Genomic DNA, 14,358 nt, shown 5'->3' with positions numbered 1-14,358 from the left:
TTTGTTTCTTGATTACTACTGCATGATTGTTCTACATAATGGACCAGTATTTATTTCTTTTTGTAAATCTGTGCTCTCTTCAAACTTTGATCGTAGGCTACCAGTATCTCTTTCTACATGGATGAGACCCAGACTTGCAAATTTAAAAAAAAAAAAAAAAAAGTTTGCCTGCATTTTGCAATTGTGACCGGGATCCTAGTGGGGAGCCTGCTGTGCTCACTCAGTTAGAGTGAACTGCAAAGAATGGGGCAGACAATCCACATAAAGCTGGTGAATATTCCAATAAAATTTATCAAGCTGGCATAAAACAGCATCTTTATTACCTCACAGGTTACTCAGAAGTCCAAACATCACAGTTCCCTTAAAGTGATCCAGCCTCAGGCCTCCATCCAGGTACCTAAATCAAATATGATGATTTCTGAAAATCTTATTTCATCATATAAAAGAAAAGGTTCTACCAATGCCAAAGGATCGGACACAATACCTCCCAGATTAATGAATGTTTCAGATCTTACCCAAATACACGCTACAGCCCGTTCTTATTAACTAAACTAAAATTTATTTAAAAAAAAAAGAGAGCGAGAATATGGTTAAAAGATCAATATACATACAGACATGAGTTCAATTAGCATTCAGATTCATAGCATAGATGGTGAGCTTTGTAGTTGCAAGGAGTTCTTTCAGATATAGTTCATAGGTTATAGTCCAATGTCCAAATATCATATTCCGGGCATATCAGCAGAACTGGGACCTCAGTCTTGCGATTCAAACTTCCACTGATGAATCCTAAGCAGATCTGAGATTAACAGGATCAGGATCCAAGGGTCTTTTTATACAGTGTTCTAGCATCCACTTGATGACACAGTCCTGGTTAAACAATAGACTTTTGATGTAGCCTTTTGCTTTCTAAACATCACCAGTAATTAGTTACACAAATTAACATAGGGCAATTTGCTTGTTCCTCCACCATTCACAGATTATTTGCTATACATTTCAAAGAGAGATGAATACAGAGATATCCCGTGTTTACAATCCATTTAAATGATAGGATGTTCTTTTGACCTCTGAATTATCAGAATACAACATAGACAGGGACTGCTGATTACATTGTCGACCCTACTCATACATATGTAAATACACAAAAACACAAACATTATCTCCCCACATGTCTTTTAAGGGTTATTTATTTTGCATGTTGTTTAACCCTTTCTGGCCATGCGTCACAGCAATATTTAGATTAAGAGGGATGTTTTTGGTGGATTCTCACAATTTATTGCTTGATCTCCAGAAAAATAAAACATATGCTTCCTTTACTGTTTTGTGGCTGCTCCACTTAGCATTATGGCCAGGTTTTTGAAAGCTGGCTTCTGTTCTGAAAATGTCTTCTTTAATCTGTGATAACATCAAGGTTTTTCAGTGGACATTGTTTAGGAAGAAATATCATGTCCTCCTTTGTTATGTATTTGTAACTTCTAAACTACTATAGAGAATTTACACTGAAGGGAGCATAGGCCCTTAAAACTCATTTCATAGCGTAACCCACTGGTCCGTGTGTGCCATGCATCTCCTGTGCCTGATCCCAGAGGATATTAATTGGTTATTTTCCTCACCTACAGAGATTGACACGCTAATTCATACTGTAGAGACTCATGTTTTCAGCTCTGGAGGTCCCCAGTTCAATCCCCAATGTTGGACAAGAGGGCAGTTGTCAGTATAGCACTTCTTATTCATTGTATGTAGGGAAGAAAGTGAGTAGCTGTATCTATGTGTGTTATTTGTATGGGGGAGCTAGGGAAGTTTCCTCCCTAAACTCTGAAGTATTTATTCCTGGCTCTGTTCAGTAGCTCTCTGTCAGGAAATGTATTTTTCTCTCCCACCTTATGTTTTTCTGTAGTTTTCATTGTTAGTTCTTAAAGTTATTGTTATACATTATCCCTCATACCACAACTTTGCAACCTATGGATGGCTTCCTTCCCTTCAGTATTTTCACAAATTCATCACTATACACTATAATAGCATTACATTTCCCCCATGTAACTTTGTCCTCATAGCAGAATAACTTAAAGAAGCAGCTCAGTTTATGATTGATTAGGAAACGTACAATTTCAGTTCCCTTTGGAAGTGTGGGTGTTTCGGGCTATGTTACTTTAGATAAATCTCATTTCAGGAAGTCATAGTTAGATTTGCAAACAACCTATTAGGTCACTCATCCAAACTCTGCCAGTGCAATATTGGTCCCTACAGTATATTCTTGAATGTTTTGTCCAATCTAACTTTGAATGACTCAAGCAATAAGGCTTCCACCACTTCCTCTGGGAGACTATTCCATGGTCTAATAGATTTCACTGTTAGGAAATATTTCCTGTCTCTTGGCCTAAATTTTCTTATGCTCAGATTCATCTAGTTATTTGTAGTTCTACTTCTCTAGACCTCCCTTAACGGGACCTTTTCCTTTCTTCATACTTATACCCTTGAGTAAATTGTAGATGGTTAGCCTATCTCTTTGGTCATCATTTGGCCAAGGTAAAACACTTTTAGCTCTTATAATCTTTCTGTATAAGTAGGCCATCTGATTGGTGGGGGGATTATTTTTGATTAAATGCTGGTTTAAAAGAAGCAAAGAGGAAAAATGCATTTGCATCATGGGGTTTTGGGGACCCAAAATCTTATTTTTAGAATCAAAATGTTTAGGTTTTTTGAGTTTTAAATAGAAGTGGAGAGTTTCCCCAAAGAACTTTTAAAAAAATTTCTAAATGTAACAACTTGTCATGTATCATGGCTGGCATCATCAATGCATGTTTTGGAATGTTGCTTGATCTATGTTCTACACTAGTTTTTAAGGAAAATGTGTGCATCTACAGTATGTGGAGAGGGAGCTGTGGCAGCAGCAGGAACACAAGCTGTTCCTTTAGTGTGGTGATGACACAGGATGCTCAGTGGGCATTTGAAGGCCTGTTTGCTAATTTACAGCCAGTAGTGAAAAAATTGAGCTTCTGGCCTTCTGCAACATCATCTCCAAACAGCTCAGGTAAGAGAGCCAGGTGGAGAAAAAATGGAGGGAAGGATTCTTGGGGTAGAAATCATTTTTTCTTGTTGAATCCTAACAGACCCCTTACTTGTAAATCAGTACCTCCAACCATTTAATCATTTATGTTGTATTTTTCTGAATTCCCTCTGTCTGGTATCATAGAGTCCAGAAATATATTGTTGCCTCGCTTGTTTTTTTGTTTTTGTTCTTCCATATTACAAGTTCATATTCAGTATCATCTTTATAGGGTTTTCTAAGGTCTCTATTCTGCCAAGACTTGTGCACATATTTAATTATGTTTTGCAGGATCTGGGCCTAAGTAATTTTTTCCCATTGAATATAATAATGCTTAGCTCTTACATAACACTGTATAAACATGAACTAATAATCCTCATATTGGAATCTCCTGTTGAGTAAATATTATTATCCACACTTTATGGACTGGGGTAACATTGAGAGGTTAAGTGACTTTCCCAAAGTGACATGAGTCGCTATCGGAGCTGAGATTTGATTTGAGGACTTCCTTGCTGAGTGTCCAGCACTATGCTCCATCTCTAGGAAGCCTTAACTTTAAGAACGCACTTAAGTGCTTGGTTGAATCAAAGTCTTTATCTGTATCTCTATTGCATCTGATGATTTGTGTATCTGTAGTCTTCAAGATTGGATTTTATTTCCATGCAGGTTATCCAGGCTGTCTTTTTTGGGATCTGCGTATTGACCGATCTCTCCAGTCTTCTCACCAAAGGAAGTGACAGCCAAGAACAAGAAAGACAGTTAAAAAAGCTCATTTCCCTCCGTGACTGGATGATGGCTGTTTTAGCCTTTCCTGTTGGAGTTGTAAGTATGGTGCTAAGCAATTAATTTCACTTCCACGCAGGTGCATCATTTAACTTGTTCATTGTTTCCTGACTGTAAAAATTGACATTCTTAGCAAAAAGGATAAATGACTATGAAAAAAGGGGGAAATGGGAGCACACTTTTGTCACAATTTAGTTATCATGAAGATAACTTTCAGTTACTTTTTCATTTCATTTTAAAAAAATAATCCACTGTTGAGGCATCTGGATTCATGATATAAATAAAATGTACTAACACGTTAGGACAGGTGTGGGCAAACTACGGCCTGCGAGCCGTTTTAAGCCGGCTTGCCAGCTTCTGCTGGGGAGCAGAGTCTGGGGGGAGCATCACGCAGCTCCTGGAAGCCACAGCATGGCCCTCCTCCGGGGCGAAGGGTCGGGGGCCATACCACACGGCTCCCGGAAGCAGCTGCATGGCCATGCTCCAAGGGTCAGGGGCCGCTCCGCACATAGGAGCCGGAGAAGGGACATGCCGTTGCTTCCAGGAGCTGCTTGAGGTAAGCGCCACTCAGAGCCTGCACCCCTGAGCCCCAACCCCCTGCCCCAGCCCCGATCCCCCTCCCACTCTCCAAACCCCTCTATCCCAGCATGGAGCACCCTCCTGTGCCCCAAACCTCTCATCCACAGCCTCACCCCAGAGCCCGCACCCCCAGCTGGAACCTGCATCCCTTCCCGCACCCCTGCTCCAGCCCTGATCCCCCTCCAGCCCTCCGAATCCCTTGGTCCCAGCCCAGAGCACCCTCCTACACCTTAAACTCCTCATCCCCAGCCCCACCCCAGAGCCAGCACCCCTTCCCATACCACAACCCCAATTTTGTGAGCATTCATGGCCCGCCATACAATTTCTATTCCCCAATGCGGCCCTCAGGCTAAAAAGTTTGCCCACCCCCTGCATTAGGGTCTTGATCCTGTAAGTCTTTGCAAGTATGAGGTGGGTTGGCATGTAGACTGTTTGGGAGTCGAGCTGGATTCTTTCTATATCACACATCATCATCAGTGATAGAAGTTCTGCCCTCCATGGGTTTGCACAAGAGTAACTGACTGGAGTTTGCTAAACAATTCTGTTGATGATGCAAAAGATAATAGAATCTAGCGCTCTCCCTGTTAGCCCTGTTGGCTCTTCAGAGCTAAGAGGAGTAAAAACATGTTTTTGTCATTAAGGTGCACAGGTTCCTAAGAGGGAGCAGAGTAAGAAGGCATTTATGAGTACTTTTCAGAGTAAAACTGCTCTTCTTCTGCACTGAAATCAATGGGGCTTTTGCCATTGACTAGAGTGGAGCAGGACTGGGCACTTTAAGCATGACAAAACTCAGATTGCCAGTGCTTTCCACCCAAAACTACAATTTGGCCCAGGTTTGTCCAAAACTTGGATCAGGTTAGCAAAAGGTTTGTGTACCTTTATAATAAACACAGGCTGTAATGAAACTGGAAACCATGCCTCATTTTTTGTTTCATTATGAAAGTTTGCCAGTTCTAATTGCAACCTTGTGAACCACTGTTCTACTTGTATTGATGGATCTTCTAGCTAACTGTATGAGGTCTCATTGTTGACACTGTGTATAACAACTAGGCATCTATTGTAACTTTACAGTTAACGCACTAATTTAAAATATCGAATTTTATATACTTTGGCAGGCTTTGTTAAAATCCTTGGTGTGATAGTTTAGAGTCCAGTCCATGATGAAATACACAATGCTTGTGCAAGGTTATAAAATATAAAACACATGTACAGCATTCTACAGGTGTTCCCTTCCCAAAACACCCAGTTGATAGCCTTAAATTACTTTACTTACTAGCCACTGCTAAGGGTAACTGCTGCTATTTATACTGGGTTAACTAGCTGCAATTTTTCTTCTATCACATAAGAAACACAGAATAATAATTAATGTATTTAAAAATATATATGGAAATAAACAGGCTTGCAAAATATCATTTTTCACAATTATATGTTGAGGAAGATTGGGAGTTATGTAGTCGTTGTGACTGGTAACAGATGCCTTCCCTACTGTTATTACTAGAAAAGAGCCCCCTAAGAAGAGCACAACATTATTTTTAAGTTTTTAAGTGATTCTTTTTGGAAAAAAACCCTACAGTATAAGCTTTTACACACATCAAGAGACACATTCTCCTGCTTTTTTTCTGGCTCTCTCGCCAGCTATTCAATATCCACAAAGCTTATGATACTATGTTTCTCTCTCCTCTGTTTTAAAACTCTGCTGGCTTTTGTGTACTACTTCTGTACCTCCTCTCATCTTCCCAGCCCTGAAACTTTTTAAGACCATTTGAGGCCTCCTGTAAAGACATTAGCTACAACTTCTGTTGGCAATAGCAGTAGTTTCTAAGCATTCTGAGTTATATCTATTTTTTCTTTCAGGAGTTACTTGTTTTGCCATCTGTGAAAGAGGAGCTAGCAAGTATTGTAAGCACTCTCTAAATGAGATGTACAAATGAGCATTTTCTAAATTAACCAGTTCCTAGGGGATACACATTACACATGGGAACTAGCTAGGGTTAAAACACACAAACATTTTGTGTATTGTCAAAGGAAAACAAGAAAATAACTAGCTAAGTATATTGTAAAAATAGTCTGTCTCTCTTTTTTTTTTTTTCCCCCTAAAGGTGACCTCCAGATAGGGAACAAAATGTCTTTGCTGCATTTTTTGCTCTTAATTTTGCACAAAGAAAGCCTAAAAGGATTTTGTTGTTTCTCTCTCTCCTGGCTGCTGGGAGACAAACAGCAGAGCCTCCGAATGTAACACTGGCCTCAGCCGCCAGACTCAGACTTTACTTTTCTGAATGTCTGGTCTCTCACCAATCCAGGGTCCCTCCTAAAACCCGACTCTTTCTCCTGTTCATCAGTTACCACTCACTGTGGTGTTAACCAGGAGGGAGAGGGATGGCAAAATATAGGGAGGTAGTAGGGTGACCAGACAGCGAATGTGAAAAATCGGGACGGGGATGAGGGGTAATAGGAGCCTATATAAGAAAAAGACCCAAAAATCGGGACTGTCCCTATAAATCGAGACATCTGGTCACCCTAGGAGGCAGAATCTGGCACATTGTCTTGAGTGGGGCTACTTGTAGAATAAGATACTATGCAGTGTGATTACGGGTGTGCCCACAAGTAGCGTAGGTCTAATGCCACTATTGTTCTGCCAATATATATATATATATATATATATATATATATATATATATATATAAGAAAATATGCAGTGAGGTCTTTATATGTCAGAGGCTGTAGAGAAATTATTATACAGCAGAGTGTCTGCAGAGAAAAATTAAAATTCCCTAACTTCCCCTATTCTCTCAACAGCTTCCTCCTTGGGAAAGCAGGTTTCCTTGACAAGCGCCCAAACAATTCTCTCCGGGGCTTCTCAGTGGTTTACATTAGAGGCATGTAGAAATCCCAAAATAGAAAATTAAACAGATGTGAATAAAATGCTAATTAGGTTTCTGATTGAAACCAGAGTGGTCATGCTTGTCAGTTGCCTTACACATCTAAATTAATGTTACATAAATATTTTGCATTATTCTGTGCTCTTTATACGGAATAATTCATATATTGGAGTAAAATTATTCAAGGTAGAATTGGAAAGTTTTTAAGTGCAATAACTGCAGTTCTGAGAATTATTCTAAATAATTGGCTCTCAGTTTCCAGCTTTCTAAAGTCTTCAAGATGGATTGTTCTGAAAAATAGATGAGAAAGCAGCTTTCCACTCGCAGGTCAAACAATGATGTGTGTAGGGGGGAAAAAACCCTAAAAAACCACAGTTTTTTATTTATAGTGCCTCCTCATAAATATATCACAGTTAAGCCATCTGGGAAGCCTGGTCAGCATCCTCCTTCCTCCCTACAAAACACAAAACCAACCACCACCACCCCCAAGTAAAACACAGCAACAACAGCAATGGAAACAATGGCCAGAAAATATGCAAAACCTTGCCTCTTTTGTGTTATGTTCTTTATTTCTCCAGCTGCTCAAATGAAACATGAGCTGTTTTAGGAGCATCAAAAAAAAAAAAATACACACGAGCTTGTTAGATGGAACCAATAACCACCACTGACTACCTTGTTGTCCTTTTTAATAGGACTTTTAGTGATGGATTTTCTGTTTTTATTTAATGAAACCAGAAAATAATGGCCCAATTTTGCCATTCTTACTCATGGTGAGTAGCAGTTTATTCCATGAATAGTCCCATTGGACAACATTCTGATACCTTTACTCCAGTTAAGTAGTACCTTATGGTACTATTCAGTGTGAATCAGAGTATAGGAACCTGATCCATTAAATTAATGGTACTGTTTGCATACTAAAGTATTTCTCAAAAGACCTCATTCCTATTTTTGCTAAATTCATTTTTCACCAACCTAGCAGTATAAAGTGGCCTAAAAGTGGCAGTAAATTACACTGCTAGAGCAGTATGAAGTAGCCTTAGCTTAGTGAGACTATGAATGCATCTCAAAGCGAATAAGGGCATAAGTGTGGCAGAATCTGTACCAATGTTTTTAGTTTATCCCTCTTGTTTTCTGTTTGTTTGTCACAGATCACAAAGTCTGCCAAGTTTTTATGACTAATTCAGTGTTTTATGTAAACTGTATATGGCAATATCATTGTGTTTCTTGTAATTCCTGTAGTAGAAGAAGGTGAATAGGCATTTCTAGATGATCAAAATTGTGCTTTTGTATTTTCAAGATATCAGCCTCTTCCTGTGTATATAAAAATACCCTTTTCCCTAGTCCTTCCCGTTTGTAAACAAACTTTCGAAGGTTTATCATTTATCTTTGGGTATGCTATAGTTGGCTTTAAAAAGAAAATTATTTTAGCCATACACACAACTGACCTATTGAGAATTTGCTGGAGGAACACTGAAAAGATCACTCCTGCACAAACCTAACTAGTAGTCATTCTGTCTTAGAAGCCATGCATGGAAGAGATCTGTAGGTCTTCTGGACGTTTTAAATCCTCTTCCCCTGTCTTCTAAGTCTAAGAAAATTACTGCAGATATTTGTCAGATGTCCCCATCTAACCCCTTCCCCACCACTAGCCTATAAATTACAGGAAATGCCACACTGGAACAAACCAATGTCCTAGTCTGATATTTTGCCATCAGAGTGGCCAATGCCAAATGCTCCAGAGGTAAACTTAAAACTCTAATTGTGCAGTTCTATCCTGTGTAGGAAATTCCTTCCTGTAACAGGATGGCTTGCCCCTTATTGGCTGGAGGGACTGGGGCTAGCTAACCCAGATTACTAAAGAGACACACCTGGGTTGGATCAGGAAGTTCCCTGTAAAAAGCAGTGGGTGGCTGTAGTGAAGTGGGAAAGCTCAAAAAGCTACGACAGAGTTTGCAGAAAATGAGGAAAGTCTCCTACAGGGAAAACCCTGACACAAGGGGATTTGCCCCAGGCAAGGAGATCTGGCAAAGATCCAGTCCCAGCAGGGGAGAGACTGCAAAGGCCTCAGGCAGGAAGGCCTAAGAGGAGTAAGAGAAACATTGTGTTATGTGGACTTATGAATGGACTTTATTTGTGATTTTGTGTTTTATTGCCATTTATAAACCCAAACTCCAAGGACGTGTATTTAGGACCAAGAAAATGCCTGAAGTGAAGTTTTATTTGAACTGTCCATGAGGAAAAACTGAGGTAGGCTGCCTGTAGCGTGACCCTGGGCCGTGAGGGGGCGAACAGGAGGTGGCTGACCCACTGACTTCCCAATTCCTCAGTTCCTGCCCTTCATGACTTTCTTGATAGGCCTTTATCAAATGCATTTGGGTTGAATGTCAACTGGGTAAATAGGTGTAGCTCCATGGAAGTCAATGCTATACTAGTTTACATCAGCTGGGGATTGCCATAATGGAATTTCACATTTATATAGTGCCTTTTGTCCTGAAGGATCCCAAACATCCTCACAAACCATACACATATAGCACCAATTTACTACAGCCACCTTGGAGAGGTAGCCAGAAAGCTTACATCAAACTACACAACAATGTGTGGAGAAGAAATTTTGCCCAAGGTTACAGGAGAAAATCTTTATTCTTGCAAAAAGCACCAGAGGGTCTTTTTGTCCATACGGAACAAATAAAGCATCCAGTTTTCCCTAGAAATCACCCAGGAAATGAGTGAAACTTGCTTGTACAGGTTATTCAGAATCAAAAATACACAGTAAAAAAAATTATATTGTGTTCATTATTCATTTATATGGCAGTTTTTCCGGTTATGTGCACATAAACAGCAAATTACACAGTTTTGGCCTCCCTCTGTCAGTTTGTCTTTGTTTCAATTTCTTTTGTTTTACTAATGCCCTTGGTGACTCAAAAGGAGAAATAACAAACAGTTTCCTGATTCATGCTTTAAAATTTCCCCCTCAGTAGTATCTTGTGTTCTTTCTGTGTTACTTTCTGAAGCTTTAAAGCTGGGGGAAATTGTTTGATGGTTTTTTTCTGAAGTGGAAGAAGGAAATTGTTTCTTGGGCCTTAGTAACACTTTTGCTGCTACTGTGTATTGTTTAGTGATATTGAGTTGCATATTACAAATCAGTTACTCCTTCTCAAAGAGAACCCAAGGCCCACTTGAAAAACTGAAGTGCCCACTTGTCTAGAGTGTACGTAGAATACAATGAGTAGCAAAGAAGGGTCCTTCTTGTGAATTTTATGTGCTATTTAACTTTCTACTGACTATCCGAGTGGTATTGTCTGCAGAAGGGGAGAGAAGGCATTAACATAGGCAATGATTTTGCCATTCTTACTCATGTGATGCAGTTCCTTTCTCCACAAGTAATCTCTTACTGTTGCACAAAAATAAAGTTGGCAGACTCAAATTGGCAGGAAGCTTAAGGGGCACAGGCTAAAATGCAGCCATGTGACTGTGACAAATATGGCAATTTCCTGCAATATCCCTGAGAAGTCTTACTGAATTAAGTTTAAGTAGCTTTGCAGTCCATTGTATTAAAAATGCAAAAATTATTTATCATTGTGGGATTATATGTAACTTCACTGGGGCGGGGGGTGACCAATGTGTTGAGCTTCAAAGGCCCATTTTAAACAATGTGTCAGACAAGAAGGAACCTTTACGACAAACAAAGCTGACTGGATTTCCTAGGAAATACTTGGAAGGAAGTAAAATCCCACCTCCAGACCCAATCATTTGAAGGGGTAGGATAGGGTTACCAGATAGCAACTGTGAAAAAACGGGACAGGGGGTGGGGGGTAATAGGTGCCTATATAAGAAAAAGTCCCAAAAAACGGGACTGTCCCTTTAAACATGGGACATCTGGTCACCCTACCTGTGGGGAAACCCATTGTCTGCTGTTACCAGAATCTGAAGATCAGAGCCCTGAGTTGCATAAAGGAGGGACTCTAAGATTCATGGGGGTGTCAGAGCTAACAGCTGTTAAGAACTTGTAACCACAGGAAAACCCCTTGGTGGGGTTTGAAGGGCTGATCACCTGCCAGAGCCCTTGTTGGAGTTGGGGGTGATCTGGTAAGCTCATTAGCATGTGTTTAGGTTCTCTTATTGTTTTAAATGTATGTTTTCTCTGTAATGCTTTTACTTTAAGAATAAATGCATTTGTTTAGAAAGGACTGTGTGATTACTTACAGCTTCAGGGAATTATACTATTTATAACCTCTGAGGAGAAAGCAAAGTAGGCCTGCTTAGGCAGTCTGCATCGCTGGGGAACTCACAGTGTAAGTAGGAAACTGTGCAGTCTGAAGAAAGAGGGAAAAAAAAATGGTCAGGAGGGAGAGAGTCTCTGTCCAAGAGAGGTGGTGGCAGAGGAACCGGAAGCCTAGAGTATGAGTGCCCTTGCTGGCCCACAGAGAGGGAATACGGGTGCAATTGCTCTGAACTGTGACAGTGACACCCTCATAGAGGCAGATTCTCTGCAGCGTTAGCATCTGCTTTGTGCAGCGGAGTTGGGGAAGGGGAGAGAGCATCCCAGAGAGCTGATTATAGCTGCCTGGCTCTTTTCTACAACCTTGAGGCAGAGAAACTTGGGAGCAGCTCTGATTTGCACCAGTTGGCGTTGATATCCTAGGAATAACATGGAAGCTGGGGATTGCTGAAGTGCATGGTGCTCTAGGCACTGCTTCTTCCCACTCCCATCGTGCCCCTTCTGGCTCCTGAGATACTCCCTGTGCAAGGGGCTGCAAGGAGGGAGGTGTAGAAGCAAGTTCCAATGTCTCTGCCTACTGGGGTCCCATGCCAGGGGTATCCCCAGCAGGGAAAGTGAAGGAGATTTCTGAGGTTTGTGCCATTCTGCCTCAGCTATACAAGGGAGCATACAAACTGCTATGCCTCAAACTCTCCCGCCCCCCATGCGTGGCCAGCCCACTGTGCTGGCCAGTATATAAGCAGGGGCGAGCCATGGCTCCACCTGCTCCCTGTCTCTCCCTTCCCCATTCCAGTGAATTGTTCCTTAGGGGGAGAGAGGGGAGAAGCGACTCAGTATCACTACCTGTGCTGCCCCAGTTGGGCAGGGGTTGCAATACATGTAAATGGGGAGCTCATTTTCCCCTTCCCCCTCACTGAACAGCCACATGAAACCTATCTGAGTGTAGCCCAAATTAAATTACACTAATACCAATATAAACATTCTGATATTGAAGAGAATTTTAAACCTATTTAGAACTATCAAACAATTGCTTATTAATCAAAGCAAGACACAAGGGTGGCTAGGAAGCTGCGTAAAATGTCCTAGAAATGAGATTTTTCTGTTGTCCATATTAATTCATAAAAAAAAAAGTTGGGGTCAACCACTTAGAGACATTGACCAACCAATGTGAGAAGTATTCCTCCAATTAAAGAGACTTTAGGTCAGTGTGGCAGCCCTGAGTCTGAATGTCTTTCTCTTTGTTGGTTTACGTTAGAACTGTAATGTTTTATTTTTTGTGTCTTTCCTTATGTCTGCCTGTGGTGGTGCTTTGCTAAGCAGCATTTACCGTCTGTAGCTCCAGATGGTTGCAACCAGCTATGTTGATCTAATTCTATCCATTGGCTGACTTTGGTTAAGAGACAGATGGTTCCTCCTCTCTCTTCTTACCTTTACCTCATTTTCCTATCATTTTACTTTGCCCCATTCAAAAATCCCAGACCCAAGTGTTTGCCAGTTTAGCTGGATTCATTCTAATATGTTTCAGCTTTACCCTTGGTGCCACTGCTTGATGTCGGATTTTCTTCATACAGAGTGCTTTTGAGCCTGGTTTTCATGCTACATGTGTTTTGATATCCCAATTGGTCTTAATATATTCTCAGTGACCCACTGCAATACAACATGACTTCAAGGAAGTCAAAAAAATTGGGAAACTTTGCCTTATTTCCCTGTTGTTTAGCTGTTCATATTTTGGCAGTTAAGTGTCAATAGGTGTGTAAAAAGCTCTGTGATGCCAATACCAATACTGGCACAGAGGAGAGACTTCTTGAAGAGCACTTTACACTTTCAGTATTATGCAGGCTGTCCATCATAACTTATTTTTTTCCTGGCGCCTACGCACAAGTTGAAGGGTCCAAACTTATTTTGAGCACCGAAAGCCATCATAACAGATGGGAAAGTGTGTTGGAAACTAAGGAACTATGTATTGTATGTGCACTGAAGGAACAATTTACCAGTCTAGATCATCCAAATGTCTGTCTTCCTTAAGCGTACATATCTGTGGTTAGCACGAGGTGCCACTGGTAATCTGTAACCTAAATTTTAACATCCCAAAGCTAGAAGTATATGAAGTGAATTGTGTTCATCCCATCCACATCCACCGATAATTTGCTGACCTTGAAACACCCTTGCCCCCATAAATCCCACGTTCCTTGTTCCCACTCCTTATTCCCCAAAAACCATTCCTCACCCAGCACAATTGGACACAATCCCATTGAATTCAGTGAGAGCTGCACCTGCTTGCTATAGGGCTAAATTTGGTCTAATCTCTTCTGCACAGAGATCCTCTAATCTCTCCTGAAACTTACCAGTGAAAGATTCCTGGACCTGTTGTCAGTTTTTTCTGTAGCAAGTGATAGCCCTTTTATCCCTACAGGACTGTGAACATAGTTTGAACTGAACTCAAATTAAAAAAAAAATAGTGTATGTACAAAGAATTTAGTCCTATGTTTTCTTTCCAACATTCAGGGTTTTATTAAGTTAATCTAACACTGATATTTCTATATTGTTTTTACTTTATTGTAGATAGACTGCATTTTCAGGAAGGGAAAATACAAATTTTAAAAGCAAGGAGACCTTAATTGGTTCATAATATAGACAAAGCTTCGATGGAAGCATAACCTACTTTTGTGGTGTGAGCTAACAGTGAAATCTCCATGGCTGACAATGGCATGTTCAGAACAGTCTGAATCAGGGGCAGCACTGTTAAATAGTAGAAAAAGAAAATGGAGCTAAATTAATGGTGAGCAAACCTCAAAAAAGTTAGCAGTTCCAGACTTCTAATACTTATTGCTTTCAGTTAGGATAAAAATATTATG

At 40.5% G+C, this 14,358-nt stretch overlaps 1 protein-coding gene across 2 annotated transcripts in view; it reads left to right on the top strand.

Moving 5' to 3' along the window:
• Positions 1-14,358, top strand: part of AIG1 (androgen induced 1) — a 191,201-nt gene that overhangs the window by 57,266 nt on the left and 119,577 nt on the right. For both annotated transcript variants that reach the window (XM_054024453.1, XM_054024454.1), the window contains exon 2: positions 3,710-3,865. In XM_054024453.1, coding sequence (XP_053880428.1) covers positions 3,710-3,865 — 156 coding nt within the window. The remainder of the gene's footprint in view (positions 1-3,709; positions 3,866-14,358) is intronic.

This window comes from Malaclemys terrapin, chromosome 3 (genome assembly GCF_027887155.1).
Source record: "Malaclemys terrapin pileata isolate rMalTer1 chromosome 3, rMalTer1.hap1, whole genome shotgun sequence".
In the NCBI taxonomy this organism is placed as follows: Eukaryota; Metazoa; Chordata; order Testudines; family Emydidae; genus Malaclemys; species Malaclemys terrapin.
This window is presented reverse-complemented; position numbering and strand designations above follow the sequence as displayed.